The sequence below is a fragment of the Netta rufina genome, assembly GCF_964035555.1.
Source record: "Netta rufina genome assembly, chromosome: W".
NCBI lineage: Eukaryota > Metazoa > Chordata > Aves > Anseriformes > Anatidae > Netta > Netta rufina.
The window spans coordinates 3,603,222-3,618,314 of record NC_140139.1 but is presented as its reverse complement, the minus strand read 5'-3'; the positions used below and the strand labels follow the sequence as shown (position 1 = coordinate 3,618,314).

General features: G+C 46.1%; 1 protein-coding gene across 4 annotated transcripts in view; it reads left to right on the top strand.

Moving 5' to 3' along the window:
• LOC311220814 (ubiquitin-associated protein 1-like) overlaps nucleotides 1-15,093 on the top strand; it is a 76,325-nt gene that overhangs the window by 41,486 nt on the left and 19,746 nt on the right. For all 4 annotated transcript variants that reach the window (XM_084304425.1, XM_084304427.1, XM_084304426.1 and 1 more), the window contains one exon: nucleotides 10,303-11,232. In XM_084304425.1, the coding sequence (XP_084160551.1) occupies nucleotides 10,303-11,232 (930 nt within the window). The remainder of the gene's footprint in view (nucleotides 1-10,302; nucleotides 11,233-15,093) is intronic.

Below are 15,093 nucleotides of genomic sequence, written 5' to 3'. Positions count from 1 at the left end.
GGTAGGTTACACCCTGGACTTAGCTTTGTAGGCTGTGTTCTCTGAATGTTTTGTCATGATATGGAGGGCACTAAGGGTGTTTGGTCTCTGTAAGATATTAAAGCTTCACATATATTTAGTGTGTTCAGAATTTTGTCCTCTCAGTCAGGCTACCAGAATGGCCTGTGCGCTGGTAGTGAGTAGCTTATCTAAATGTCTTATGTGCTAACCCAACTCTGAAGGAGCTGATGTCAAATGAGAAAAGCTTGTGGGATCCAGTCATGCCAAGAACAGTGGCAAAATCTGCTACTATTGAAAGTTGTTCTCAGAGTAGCCAGCACATCCCCTTTGGCTGGTGAGTCCTTAGCACAGGTATGAGAATGCTGATACCTCTCCAACCAGTGGGTCTAAAGTTAGTGTCAGGTCCCTTAGGAATCTTTTAGGGGGAACTGATAAATACATTAATGCTCTTTGGAGGCAAAAGTTACTCTGCTGTAGTATTGAATGCCTTGTTCAGTGGCGCCAGATCTGGGTGTGACTGTCTATCACGCATGACATCGCTGTCACTAACACTTCAGGCTTCCACTTATGAGAAACATCTCAAATAATTTTCTTCAGACAGGATCTTCTGTGAAGCTATTTCATTTGTGATTGCAATGGTGGGCGTCCTGTCAATCAGGAGTGCATTTTAGTAAACAAATCATAACCTTTTATTCCCCATTATCCAACACCTGATCACCTCCGATGTTTCCTCATTGGCTGAGTACTACAGGTTCACAAGCTACTCGATGCTCCTCTATACCATATATGTACAATTTTTCTTTTTTTCAACCCTTTAATTTCTCCTTTCTTATGCTTTGAGAACTTGTGATCTTTGTTTTACTGTTCTCAAACTGCTCATCCTGTTTTTCTCAAGCTTCTGCCTTATTTTGGAACAGTGAGGCCTCCTGCTGTCCACTTATCTACTTTTCTACATTTCTCCTTATTATGACTACACAACTACCTTTGAATACAGAAGGTTAGTTTTCTACTGCAAAAAAAAACAACTTAGTTTCTCGCAATTCCCCCCTCTTCTTTTCTTACTCCTCTTGTTGTTTTTGTACCTCTTCACATACCGCACTCTTGAGTTTTTCCAACATTGAGGTGCAATATTCTTCTTCGGATGTCACGGGAGATGATAGATATACAATGCCATTATTATTACAATACCAACAAATAGTTGTCTGATCCAATTCTATTCAGGTAACTGCGAAATTAGCTTCTCCCAAATGTTTCTAAATCCCCAGGAATTGGCATCTTGAGCTACTCGATGTAGGATTTTGTGCTTTTTTTCCCCCCGAATATTTTTGAGATCAGTCAAATCTGTCCCATTTGATCTACATATATACAGCAACTAGTATTAATTACAGTGCACACTCCTCCTTATGAGGTTATTAATAAATCTAATGCTATTTGATTCTAGAGTACTATTTTTGCAAACTTATCAAACTTATTTTCTAGTTCTTCAATATATTTACAATACTTTTGTATTTGGAGATATTTACAATGTCTTTTTCTAATTCACTCACCCCTAAACAAGATAAAAAACACTTTGCAAAACTGTGAAATGCTAGAGAATTTTACTAAAGGATTATCTGGAATCCGCTTAATTCCACATGTGGTCTCAAGGGGGCTTCGGCTTTGTGGGTGTTCAATAATAGTTACATTTGGAATGATTGCCTCCAGGGTGCAATCTCCCTTCCATCCTAGGGGCAACACCTTCCTGGATTTATTGCCACATAGCCAGTACCACCCCTTGATATTTGGAACAGGCCTTCTGGTTACAGGATTCTCATGTTGTATCTGGTGTGCACTATGTATATTAGCATTCCCGTAGCTGCCATATTCGGTATACAGTATAGATTATTCCCTACTTCATGGATATTTCCACACCCAGGGTCAGTAATATTGCCTCCTGAGTTTTCTATCATTGTTTAAAAGGCACCTTTGATAACACAGTATGTTGTAGCCAGGACTATGCGTAGGGAGCTCAACTTCAAAATCTATTCCTTCCCGGGACTGAGTAAGATCTGTCGTTTTTAGAAATCTAGAGAATCCAGACAGAGTTGCTGCTGGAAATAGCAATCAGGGACAAGGCGTTTTCAGTCTTTCTAGGCATCTGGGTACAAATCCAACAATTATTTCACTTGAGAGATGTTCTGGATTAATTGGAAATGCCGAACTTTCCCTCCATCCTATCACTAATCCACTGAGAACAGGTATTACTAAGATGAACTTAAAATACATCATTTCTATATGTATATATACACCCCTATAATAATTAAGAAATAATAATTAAGAAACAATAAAAATCACAAACTGATAAGGATTCTTCTGGTGGGGATCGAATATCCCCCTTTCTTTTTCTCCCACTTCCAGGGAGTGTTCCCTGGAAACACTCCAATTCTGTGTAATTCAATCCCTTTTGCTCAATAATTCATTAAGAATTCTTCTAAGGAGAAGTTAAAGGTTTACAATAGATACTTTCAACAGTTTTAACCTTAAAAGTCTTTGTTAATGCAGTCTCTCAGGTATCAGGGTTAACTGATGCTTTTATCTAGGAATGAGTCCACCCTTTCTCAGCTGTTCTTACTGTTGTCTCAGTAGTCAGGAGCACTTGGAACAGTCCGTTCCACTCAGGTTGCAGCTTCGATTCTGCAGTTTGCATCAGATCCCAGTCTCCACGGGTCCTGAGAGATGACAAAAAGGATGACAGCCCGAGTATATAGTTCTTAAGAAAAGCATCTTTTGTCTCAATTTGAGGTAATCCATTCCCTTTGTCCAGGTACAGCAATCCAAATAGTATTTCATATGGTGAAACTCCCACATCTTTTCTTGGTGCAGTTTGAATTCGGAGAAGTGCCAAAGGTAAGCACTTTGTTTGGGGAAGCTGAGTTTCCAGAACTTAGTCAATTGCTTCTTTTCTGTCTGCTCCACCCTTCCAGAAGAGGAAGGATGCCAAGGAGTATGAAATTTCCACTTCATTCCTAGAGCCCTTGCAATATTTCTGACATAAAGTGATTTCCTTGATCAGAGTCAATATTTTCAACAATTCCATACCTGGGAGTTCTTAGAATTACTTTAGTTACTATGTTCACAGTAGCAGATACTGAAGGGAAAACTTCCACTCACCCTGACAAATGATCGACCAAGACTAATAAGTATTTACATCTACCTACTCTAAGGAGCTCTGTAAAATCTACCTGTACATTTTGGAAGCATTGAATTCATGATTCTCGCCCCCCCCCCCCCCCCCTTGGGCTGACTGTGGATAATTTTCCTATTTACCTTTTGACATATTATGTAACTGCTGCATACTTGTTCAGCCACAGTATATATATATTCCTACGCATACATATTTCCATAGCACAGCGTCACATATTGCTTGAGTTCCCCAATGACCCTCTTGATGTAAAACTGTTAATATTTGCCTCATTAGCACTTTATTCAGCATTTTTCTCCCCTCAGGGAGTATCTATTTTAGTTCAGATTTTGTGACTCCTAATTCCTTAAAAACCTCTTTCTCTTAAAACTTTTTACTTCTTTTTAGTTTTGTGTAGGGGTAGCTCAACAATTCCCTCAATCTTCTCTGGATTTTCTCTTCATTCCCCCCCAGACAGTAGATGCCCTAAGTACTTGACTTCTCCTTCTATATATTGTAATTTTTTTTCCAATACTCCCAAGCCTTGTTTTCCCAGAAAGTTGAATAGTTTGTTAGTGTCATCTTTCATGATTGTTTTCTCTTGTCCTGACAATAAAAGATCATCCACATATTGTAACATTAACACTTCCTTTGGAGGTTGGAATTGCTCCAAAATTTCTTTTAGAATGTGCCCAAATAAATTGGTGGCCCTGTAAACCCTCGAGGTAAAATTGTCCATCTGCATTGCTGCTTCCGCCCCATTTCAGGGTCTTTCCACTCAAAGGCAAATATATCTTTGCTCCCAGGGTCTGAGAGCACCCCATTAATAACACCGTTATTCCAGCCTGACAATTTGCTATTTGAATGCCCATTTTCATTATTAAATCCTTTCCCAACAAGTTAGTCCCTGCCTCGGGTGCATACAATAATTGCCCAATGATCTTTTTATCCCCTAGTCTCAGCTTGGTGTCCCCAAAAAGTGGCACTGTTATTCCAGCCCCTTCTACCCCTATCACATTTAGGGTTTCATTAGTTAATTTAACCCTTGATACTTTACAGGCCAGTAATGACCTAGCTGCCCCAGTGTATTGGGTTTGCATGGCAAGGTTCTGGTAGTGGGGGGGCTGCAGTGGGAAGAATCCAGCAGCTGCCCCAGGTTAGATAAGGGCCAGTTTCAGCTGGCTCCAAAGGGGCCCACCACTGCCCAGAGCCAAGCCATGAGCAATGCAGTTTGTGCCTCTGTGAGAGCGCATCCAAGAAAAAGGAGAACTGCTGCACAACAGCAGCTGGGAGAGTGAGGAGTGAGAAACCTCCCAGCAGACACCAAGGTCAGTGCAGAGGAGGGGGGAGTGCAGTGCAGAGGTGCTCCAGGTGCCAGAGCCGAAGCCCCCACCGCGGCCTCCTTCTTCCACTCCAGATACACCTATTTGAAGTGGCTAGCCTGGCCGCAGTTAAAACATCTTCTCAAAGCCTGTCCTTGCTAGGATTCAGGCTGCAACACAGGTAGCTTTCCTTGTCTGCCATTCCTTCGTCTCTCTTCCTCTCCTTTCCATCCTGGCCCTCTATCTCTAGCCCTCTGCCTCACTACCCAGTACGCTGTGAATACCATTAGTTTCGCTCTCGGCTTTTCCTTCTCTTCTCCCCTCTTGGTGTACACCTTCATACTACCTGCACTGTTCACTCCATCCTCCCACCTTCTGGAGCTTTTTCTGTGTATCTGGCCAGGCTTTAATGACAAAATGAACTTTCAAGAGTCCTTAGGCTACTGGGTCCTCAGGTTTCATCCCCGAGTACTTTCTAATTCTGACCCAGAGTCTCTCATATGATTTCTATGTCATGCATTGTTATTATTTCAGATGGGTAAGCGGATATTTCTGCTCTATTGGAATTACTCTTGGTCAGAGGGGGTGGGGGAGTGGGGGTGGTGTTAGTTCTTTCCCATTCTTCCATAGCTGCCTGGCAAATCATTCCCCTCCTAAACATTCTTCTCCAGTGAATAACATACTCAAGATTGACATTTTTCCCCCCAGGAATACAAACTAGGCCTTATAGACACATTTGACTGTTCTGCTAGGCCCTCAATTAAAGACTTAATTTCCTTCATAAAACTCCTAACCTCTCTGCTGGTAAGGGAGGAGTGGCACTGGCCCTGCATGGCCAGAGGCCCCACCGGGACACCCCCCCCCTCTGCTCCCGCTGCTCCGCACTCCCTGGCACGACTTCTCCAGCTTGGTGTCCCCAAAAAGTGGCACTGTTATCCCAGTCCCGTCTACCCCCATCACATTTAGGGTTTCATTAGTTAATTTAACCCTTGATACTTTACAGGCCAATAATGACCTAGCTGCCCCAGTGTATTGGGTTTGCATGACAAGGTTCTGGTACCGGGGGGGCTGCAGTGGTAGCCCCTGTGAGAAGAATCCAGCAGCTGCCCCAGGTTAGATAAGGGCCAGTTTCAGCTGGCTCCAAAGAGGCCCACCACTGCCCAGAGCCAAGCCATGAGCAATGCAGTTTAAATCTCTATGAGAGCACATCAAAGTAAAGGAAAAGAAAACTGCTGCACAACAGCAGCTGGGAGAGTGAGGAACCTCCCAGCAGACACCAAGGTCAGTGCAGAGGAGGGGGGAGTGCAGTGCAAAGGTGCTCCAGGTGCCAGAGCCGAAGCCCCCACCGCGGCCCACAGAGAGGCCCCTAGTGGGGAAGGATGACCCCCTCCCACAGCCCATGGTGTACCACGGCAGAGCAGATGTCCATGCAGCAGCCTGTGGAAAGGAGCCCATCCAGGAGCAGGTGATGGGGGTGGGGTGGGGGGGTGGACCCCAGGGGGTCCCAAGGTGGACCTACTCACTCCTGACAAATAGACCCCACGGCACAGACCCACACCTGGAGCAGCTCCCAAAGAGCCCATTTCTCGCTGCCCATGGAGAAACTCACGCAGGACCAGCCCAGGAAGGTCAGCACACCACGAGAGGAACCCCACACCAGAGCAAGGGGGACGGAGTGGTGGAAACGAAGCACCATGGGCCGACTGCAGCCCCCACTCCTGGCCCCCTGTGCCACTCAGGGCAAGGAAGAGGTGGAAGAGAGTGGATGGGGGGAAGGTGCCCCCAGCTTGTTTCTGTTTCTTACCGCTCCAGCCCATCAGCAATAGGTAATAAATTTTATTAATCTTCCTATGCTAAGTCTGTTTTGCCCACAATGATAATTGTAGAGTAATCCCCATTGAGGTACACTTTGAGGAACTCTTGAGGTATACTTTTTCCTTTATCAGGGAACTAGCTTTCCGAGAAGCCCCGACTCCCCTATTCTGAATTTAGAACAGCAGTCTTTCCTCCTTCTTCCACTCCAGATACTCCTACTTGAAGTTGCCGGCTGTACTGGGTCTGGCTGGGATGTTAACTTTCCCTGCAGCAGGGAAAGTTAACAAGTGCTGTGCTCTGCACTTGTAGCTAGAACAGCAGTGGTATCACACCAGGGTTGTGTCTGCTGCTGAGCAGTGCTGGCACATCAGGACTCTCTCTAACCCTCCTAGGGGGTGGACAAAAAAGTGAGAAGAGAAACATCTCCAGGGCAGCTGACCTAAACCAACCAAAGGGATATTCCATACCATGTGATGTCACACTCAGCAATAAAAGGTGGAAACAGGAAGAAGAGGGGAGGGGTGGGCTCTCGTTGTGAAATCGTCGGTCCTCCTCCTGAACACCAGCTACGTGCGTTGAGGCCCTGATTCAAGGACGTGGTCAAGCATCGCTCATTTGTGGGAAGTAGAGAGTAATGTCTTTCCTCTGCTCTTCCATATAGCCTTTATTTATTTTTTTTTCCCTTTTGCCCTCCATTTTCCACTTTTCCTTTTTTTTCCCCTTTAGTTAAATTGTTTAGTTAATAATAATATTTCCTTAATAATTTTTTCCCTTTAATTAAATTATCCTTATCTCAACCCGTGAGTTGTTCTTTAATTTACTTCTTCCCTTCCTCATCTAAGGAGGGGGAATGAGAGAGTGGTTGTGGTGTTTAGCTGCCTAGCATGGTAAAACCACCACACCGGCCTGGCCACACTTAAAACATCTTCTCAAAAAGCCTGTCCTTGCTAGGATTAAGGCTGCAACACAGGTAGCTTTCCTCATCTGCCATTCCTTCTTCTCTCTTCCTCTCCTTTCCATCCTGAGCCTGATTTCTCCCAAAAGTCCCTCTATCTCCAACTCTGCCTCACTACCCGGTATGCTGTGTTCGCTCTCTGCTTTTCCTTCTCATCTCCCCTCCTGGCATACACCTTCATAATACCTACGCTGTTTACTCCATCCTCCCACCTTCTAGAGCTTTTTCTGTATATCTGGCCAGGCTTTAATCACAAAACAAACTTTCAAGAGCCTTTGGGCTACTGGGTCCTCAAGATTCATCTCCAAGTACTTTCTCATTCTGACCCCGAGTCTCTCATATGATTTCTGTGTTGTGGGTTGTTATTATCTGTTGTGGTTTAACCTGGCCGGCAGCTAAACACCACACAGCTGTTCGCTCACCCTCCCCCCTCCCTCTCTGGGATGGGGGAGAGAAACAGGAAAGTAAAGTCTGTGAGTTGAGATAAAGACAGTTTATTAAGATAGAAAAAATAATAATAACAATAATAATAATAATAGTACTACTACTAATAATGTGTACGAAACAAGTGATGCACAGTGCAGTTGCTCACCACCCGCTGACCGATGCCCAGCCTATCCCCGAGCAGCCCGGCCCCCCCAGCCCTGGCCAGCTACCCCTATATATTGTTCAGCATGACATCAGATGGTATGGAATATCCCTTTGGCCAGTTTGGGTCATCTGTCCTAGGTCTGTCCCCTCCCAGCTCCTGCTGCACCCATAGCCTGCCCGCTGGCAGGACAGAGCAAGAAGCTGAGACGTCCTTGGCTTGGTGTAAGCCTAGGCCTTATAAACGGATTTGACTGTTCTGCTAGGCCCTCAGTTAAAGACTTCATTTCCTTCTTAAAACTCCTAACCTCTCTCCTGGTAAGGGAGGAGTGGCACTGGCCCCGCATCGGCACTCCCTGGTGCGACTTCTCCAGGCACAGCATCAATTGCAGTCCCTGCTGCTTAGCTGCAGACTGGGTTAAACCACAGCAGGGGGAGTTCACATAATGTATTTGTCCTTGTCCCACTGGAACCTCCCTAAGAGGATACACAGTTAGTGTTAGTACTGTTAGTATCAGGGAAGGCAAAACTCTCAGTATATCTTCTACCTTGTTCTAATTCTTGCCAGAGACTAGAGTGCGCTCCTTTTCCAGGGACAGCGTCAATTGCAGTCCTTGTGTCCCCTCCTGGAGCAGCTGCCACTGCCTCTGGTGCAATATTAGGATTATAGAGAGCATAACTTGATTCCTCCTCTGAAAACAGAACCTTATTGTTTATATATAATTTTCAAGCCTGAATTTTCATCAGACCTGTATTTTGGCCAAAATACTGAAGTTCCTTTTATTGGCTTTTTAGGCCAGACAATTACGCAATATCAAACCATTTTTAAATTATATATATATTTTTAAATCTTTTTCCTTAGTTTTTGGGTTGTTTTTCCAAATCTTTATCATTCTCTCCAAAGGACTGTCTTTAGGCACAATCCCAGGGTCTCCAACCCCACCCTGTTGACTCTTGGAACCCTTAATCCCCAGCTCTTCCTGACGTGCTGCTGTGGACTTTACCACCCACAGGGTACTACACGCCTTCACCTAGGATTAGGACAGAGGTGGGGTGTACTACCAAGCACCTCACTTCACCGTGCTCGAGGTACCGTACACCTAAGGGCCCAAACCCCCGAGACTCTCTTTCACTCCTCTCCTCTCTCTTTCGCTTTGTCCCTCTCCAGCCGAGGGGACTTCGTTCGTCCCCTTGCAGGACCACCGAGCCTCACGGATCGGGACTTCACGTTCGCTCCACACTAAAAGTATGTCTCATTCACACTCACACTCATTCATACCAGAGTCTCTCCAAACCCAACTCGAGGCAAGATACGGTAAAGTTTCCCTTATCTCAGTCCATGCACGGCTTCCTGGTCCAGGTTATCAGCAGTAGTAATCCCTGTGCCTGTTCCCGATCTGGGCTGGACTATCTCTGGGCTGTGTCTGTGTATGTTTGTGCTGGCCTCCCTTCTCCCCAGAGCTTCGCAGAGCCTGTCTTCAGACTAACAGTCTCGGTCCTTTGCTGGCCATACCGAGACAACCCACCACCCCCAACGGGACTGCTGAAATCAGCGGGGTGCACCTTCCTGTCTGTGGTGGCAAGAACTCTTCGGTAGGCGACAAGATCCCGGACGAGCCCCCTAATTGTGAGAAAAATCTCAAATAATTTTCTTCAGACAGGATCTTCTGTGAAGCTATTTTATTTGCGATTGCAATGGCGGGCGTCCTGCCAATTAGGAGTGCATTTTAGTAAACAAATCATAACCTTTTATTCCATACTACCCGACACCTGATCACGTCCCCTGTTTCCTCATTGGCTGAGTACTACAGGTTGAAAACCTACTCGATGCTCCTCTATACCATATATGTACATTTTTTCTGTTTTTCAACCCTTTAATTTCTCCTTTCTTATGCTTTGAGAACTTGTGATCTTTTTTTTTTTTTTTTTTTTTTTTTACTGTTCTCACACTGCTCATCCTGTTTTTCTCAAGCTTCTGTCTTATTTTGGAACAGTGAGGCCTCCTACTGTCCACTTATCTACTTAGCATTTCTCCTTATTATGACTACACAACTACCTTGGAATACAGAAAATTAGTTTTCTACTGCAAAAACACAACTTTGTTTCTCACACTCTGACTGCATCTATTTTCTTGTTGGAAGAGGGGGAGAGAGTTGTGAAACTGATCTTGTGATCATCAGTAGCTCTAAACAAAACTAAGTGTAGGATGGACACAAAATATGAGATTCTGATCCAGACTATAGCCAGGTTTTGCTGCAAGAGGTAAAACGAACTACTGTTGGTGTCTCCTGGTTTTGCCATTCTATAGGTTGTAAGAGATGCTGGGGAAAAATTGTCTGTCTGTGATGATTCATGTAGTTCTTGCTCTGTGTTACTTGTGTTACTTCTGCTGTAAAGTAGTAGCTGTGATTCTTATAACTTGTCTTTATTTTTTCCCTCTTTCCCTCTCTACCACCGGTCAGTATGACTTCTCCCTGGAAAAGAAAACAATCGAGTGGGCTGAAGATATCAAAAAAATTCAAGCTGCCCAGAAAGGAGCTGAACGAAAGGCAGAAGAAGCAATAGGAAACTCAAAAGCAGCCCCAGAGGACAGCAACAGACTGGGGTTCTCAGAGGGACCTTGCCCTGAGGCCATGCCTCCTCCTATTAACCCCATCCTCGCTGGTCTGCAGCACAATAACATTCTTACTCCCATGCCAGCCGACAGCAGTGCTGTGAAGCAAAAAGTTCTTAGTCCACCTCGCCCCAAAGCAGACTTCAACCCAGCTGATTTTGAAAGTGAAGAAGACCCATTTGACAAACTGGAATTAAAAACTATCGATGATAAGGAGGAGTTAAAAAACATTCTGGAAATCCATGTCGGTACTACTGGGCCGATTGTTGCCCAGCTGTTAGATAGCAGTTTGCCCAAAGGAGGGTCTGAGTCTGTGTTGCAAGATCAGGAGGTTCTGGCATCCATAGAAAGGGCCACGTTGGACTTCAAGCCCCTTCACAAACCCAATGGCTTTATCACTTTACCGCAGTTGGGAAACTGTGAAAAGATGTCCTTGTCTTCCAAAGTGTCCCTGTCCCCTATCACTTCAGTGAGCAATATCAAATCCCTATCCTTTCCTAAACTTGACTCCGATGAGAGTGATCAAAAATCACCAAAGCTCATGAGCACTTTTCACAGCACTACCTGTCTCCACAACAGCACTTTTCTCAGCTCTTTGCAGGCCTGTGCTCAGGCTAAAGCTAGCGAACTGAACGGACACCATGTGGTTGGTCTGTCTGCTTTAAATGAGGACAGTGGCATGGAGACATCAACGTTATCCTCTCCAACCAGGCTGCCTTCCCTGGCTGTGTCAACAGTTTGTACGGAAGAAGAATTGTCTCAAAGCACAGTGACCACGGTAAACACACGGTGGATTAAAATTGAGTTCGTGGGGGAGATGTGGAGGTGTGGAGGCAAATGTTGATTCTAAAATGTCCCGTGGCTTTGTATTTAGTTTCATTTAATGTGTGGTGTGTAGATAGGACAGATCATGTACAGTAATTCTTTTATGTGGCAAAATCATCAGCTCAACAGGTCTTCATGCTGACAGTTGTGAACCTCAGACTACTGCTCACAGGCTTCTTCTCCCTGCTCCCCTCCCATCTCTGAATTTGAAACCAATTCTGGTGACTTTTTTCAGCTTCTCAGCTCTTGTTGTTCACAGTTATACATAGCTGCATGCCTTTTGAGGTAACTGTAAGATTTCTTCCATGGTTTCTTACCTGTGAGGGTGGGAGGATTGCTTTTTGGATACCAAAAGCAGTTTTGAAGACCATCTCAGATTTACAGATTTTGGTTGCTGTACGGCTCTGAGACAGGAGTTTGAAGCTTTGTTGCTTCTAACTTATAGCAAGTTCTGAGAGTACTTCAGGGACACCTAACTTGATGCCATCTTGTGGTTTTGTGAGTGGGAGTTCAGATTTGAGTGAACTTGGGCACTTTTTTCCAAAGAACCTAAGATCTGGACACCAATACTTATGAATTCTAATGGAAACTGTATAGCCAAATCTTCTAATTAGCTCTAAAATGTGAGATTTGGAAGGCGGCTTCTGTCCTGTGCACGGTGGTTCTGCGTTCTTGCTGGTGTACTGTAGGTTTTTGTGACACCATGTGCTCTAAAACTGGTGACAGTCCTTCTCTTCCCACTGTTCTTTCATCTCTCTTAAGGCTTAAGTAAATGCAGTATTATTGGAGAAATGCAGTATTCTGGCATCTAGCGTATCCCTCAGAATAGGTGCTTATGGATCACTAGAGCAAATTCAATGCTGTAAGCTTTGTCAGGAGCAGCGGTGTGCTGAGCAAGTGCTTGCTGCTACAAATCACAGGTTTGAGGGGAGATTGCCTCATTGTATGAGGCTCAGAGGTGAAGCCTTGAAGCATGATGTCTCTAGGGATTAACGTGAAAGATCACCTACCACTAGGTAGATGGGCCTTAAGATAACCAAAGTCTCACTGCAAGTACTTAAATCTCTGTGCTAGATTAAATCCTAGTGAAGACCGATAGAGGAGGTGTGTTCTCGACAATGCTGTAAGGGAAGGTACAAAAGGTTTTAAAAACTAAAAAAGGAATTTCATGGGCTAGGTTGCTAGAAGGCAAGGGTGCATGTGAGAGCTGGGCTACATTTAAACAGCACTTCTTCCAAGCTCAGGATTAGAGAGTACCCAGCTCCACCTGGGGGAGGGTGAAGAACAAGTGGAGAGCTTGTGGGTGAGAATTAAGGGGTGGGATGGTATGGGGGACACTGTTGTGGGGGTATACTACAGGTCACCAGATCAGGAGGAGGAGGTCAACGAGGCCTTCTACAAGCAGCTGGTAGTAGCCTCACGATCCTGGGCACTGGTTCTCATGGGGGACTTCAATTATCCAGACATCTGTTGGGTAAGCAACTTGGCCAGGCACGCGCAGTCCAAACGGTTCCTACAATGCGTTGAAGACAATTTTCTGACACAGGTGGTGGAGGAGCCGATGAGGAGGGGGGTGCTTCTGGACCTTGTCCTTACCAACAGGGATGGGCTTGTTAGGGATGTGAAGGTTGGGGGAAGCTTGGGATGCAGCGACCATGAGATGGTGGAGTTCAAGATGGAACTTGGTGGAAGAAGGCTAAAAGCAGGTTTGCTACCCTGGAGCTTCGGAGAGCCAACTTCGACCTCTTCTGGGACCTGCTTGGGAGTATCTCATGGGCTAGGTTGCTAGAAGGCAAGGGTGCATGTGAGAGCTGGGCAACATTTAAACAGCACTTCTTCCAAGCTCAGGATCAGTGCATCCCTAAGAGTAGGAAATCAGGGAAGGAGGGCAGGAAAACTGCATGGATGAGCAAGGAGCTCAAAAGGATCCAAAGGAATCAGGATCAAAAGGAAGAGGAAGGTCTATGAAATGTGGAAAAAGCACCTGTCCTCTTGGGAGGAGTACAGAAGTGTTGTCAGGGCCTGCAGGGACGCAACGAGGAAGGCTAAAGCCCACCTAGAGATGAGGCTTACAAAAGAGATAAAAGATAATAAGAAGGTTTTTTTTTTTAAGTACGTAAACAGTAAAAGGAAGACTAGGGATAATGTGGGTCCCTTGCTGAACAAGGGGGGTGTCCTGGTAATGGGAGACACTGAGAAGGCAGAGAGATACTGAGTGCTTTCTTTGCTTCAGTCTTTGCTTCAAGGACTCTCCCCCGGGACTCCTCGACCCTGGAGGGAGGAGAAAGAGTCTGGGAAGTGGAGATCTCCCCCCTTGTTGACAAGGGAGTGGTTCGGGAGCGTCTGAGTGGGCTCAACGCACACAAATCCATGGGTCCCGATGGGATGCATCCACGTGTGCTGAGGGAGTTGGGAGAGGTGATTGCCGAATCGCTCTCTATCATCTTTGAAAGGTCCTGGAGAACAGGAGAGGTGCCTGAAGACTGGCGGATAGCCAATGTCACTCCGGTCTTCCAGAAGGGCAAGAAGGAGGATCCGGGAAACTACAGGCCAGTCAGTCTCACCTCTGTTCCTGGAAAGGTGTTGGAACAGCTTGTTCTGGATGCCATCTCCAAGCAATTGGAAGAGAAGAAGGTTATGAGGCATAGTCAGCATGGATTCACCAAGGGGAAGTTGTGCTCAACCAACCTCGTTGCCTTCTATGATGGCATCACCAGCTGGGTAGATGGGGGGAGAGCAGTGGATGTACCTTGACTTTAGCAAGGCTTTCGATACTGTCTCCCATGACATCCTGCTAGCAAAGCTGAGAAAGTGTGGGATAGAGGAGTGGACAGTGAGGTGGGTTGAGAACTGGCTGACTGGCCGAGCTCAGAGGGTGGTGATCGATAGCGTGGAGTCCGGCTGGAGGCCTGTGACTAGCAGTTTTCCCCAGGGGTCGGTGCTGGGTCCAGTCTTGTTCAACATCTTCATCGACGACCTTGATGAGGGAATAGCGTCCGCCCTCAGCAAGTACGCCGATGACACAAAGCTGGGAGGAGTGGCTGACACGCCAGAAGGCTGTGCTGCCATTCAATGAGACCTGGACCGGCTGGAGAGCTGGTCAGGAAGAAACCAAATGAGGTTTAACAAGAGCAAGTGTAGAGTCCTGCACCTGGGAAGGAACAACCGCATCTATCAGTACAGGCTGGGGGACGACCTGCTGGAGAGGAACTCTGAGGAGAAGGACCTGGGGGTCCTGGTGGATGACAGGTTGACCATGAGCCAGCAGTGTGCCCTCATGGCCAAGAGGGCCAATGGGATCCTGGCATGCATTAAAAGGAGTGTGGCCAGTAGGTCAAGGGAGGTGATCCTCCCCCTCTACTCTGCCCTGGTCAGGCCTCACCTGGGGTACTGTGTCCAGTTCTGGGCTCCCCGGTACAAGAAAGACAGGGATCTCGTGGAAAGAGTCCAGCGGAGGGCCACAAAGATGATACGGGGCCTGGAGCATCTTCCTTATGAGGAAAGGCTGAGAGACCTGGGTCTGTTCAGCCTGGAGAAAAGAAGACTGAGAGGGGATCTCATCAATGTGTATAAATACCTGAGGTGTGGGAGACAGAGGGATTTGGCCAACCTCTTCTCAGTGGTTTGTGGGGCCAGGACAAGGAGTAATGGTCACGAGATAGAGCACAGGAAGTTCCGCATCAACATGCGAGAGACCTTCTTCACAGTGAGGGTGACGGAGCATTGGAACAGGCTGCCCAAGGAGGCTGTGGAGTCTCCTTCTCTGGAGATATTTAAGGCCTGTCTGTATGCCTTCCTGGGCAGCCTGCTCTAA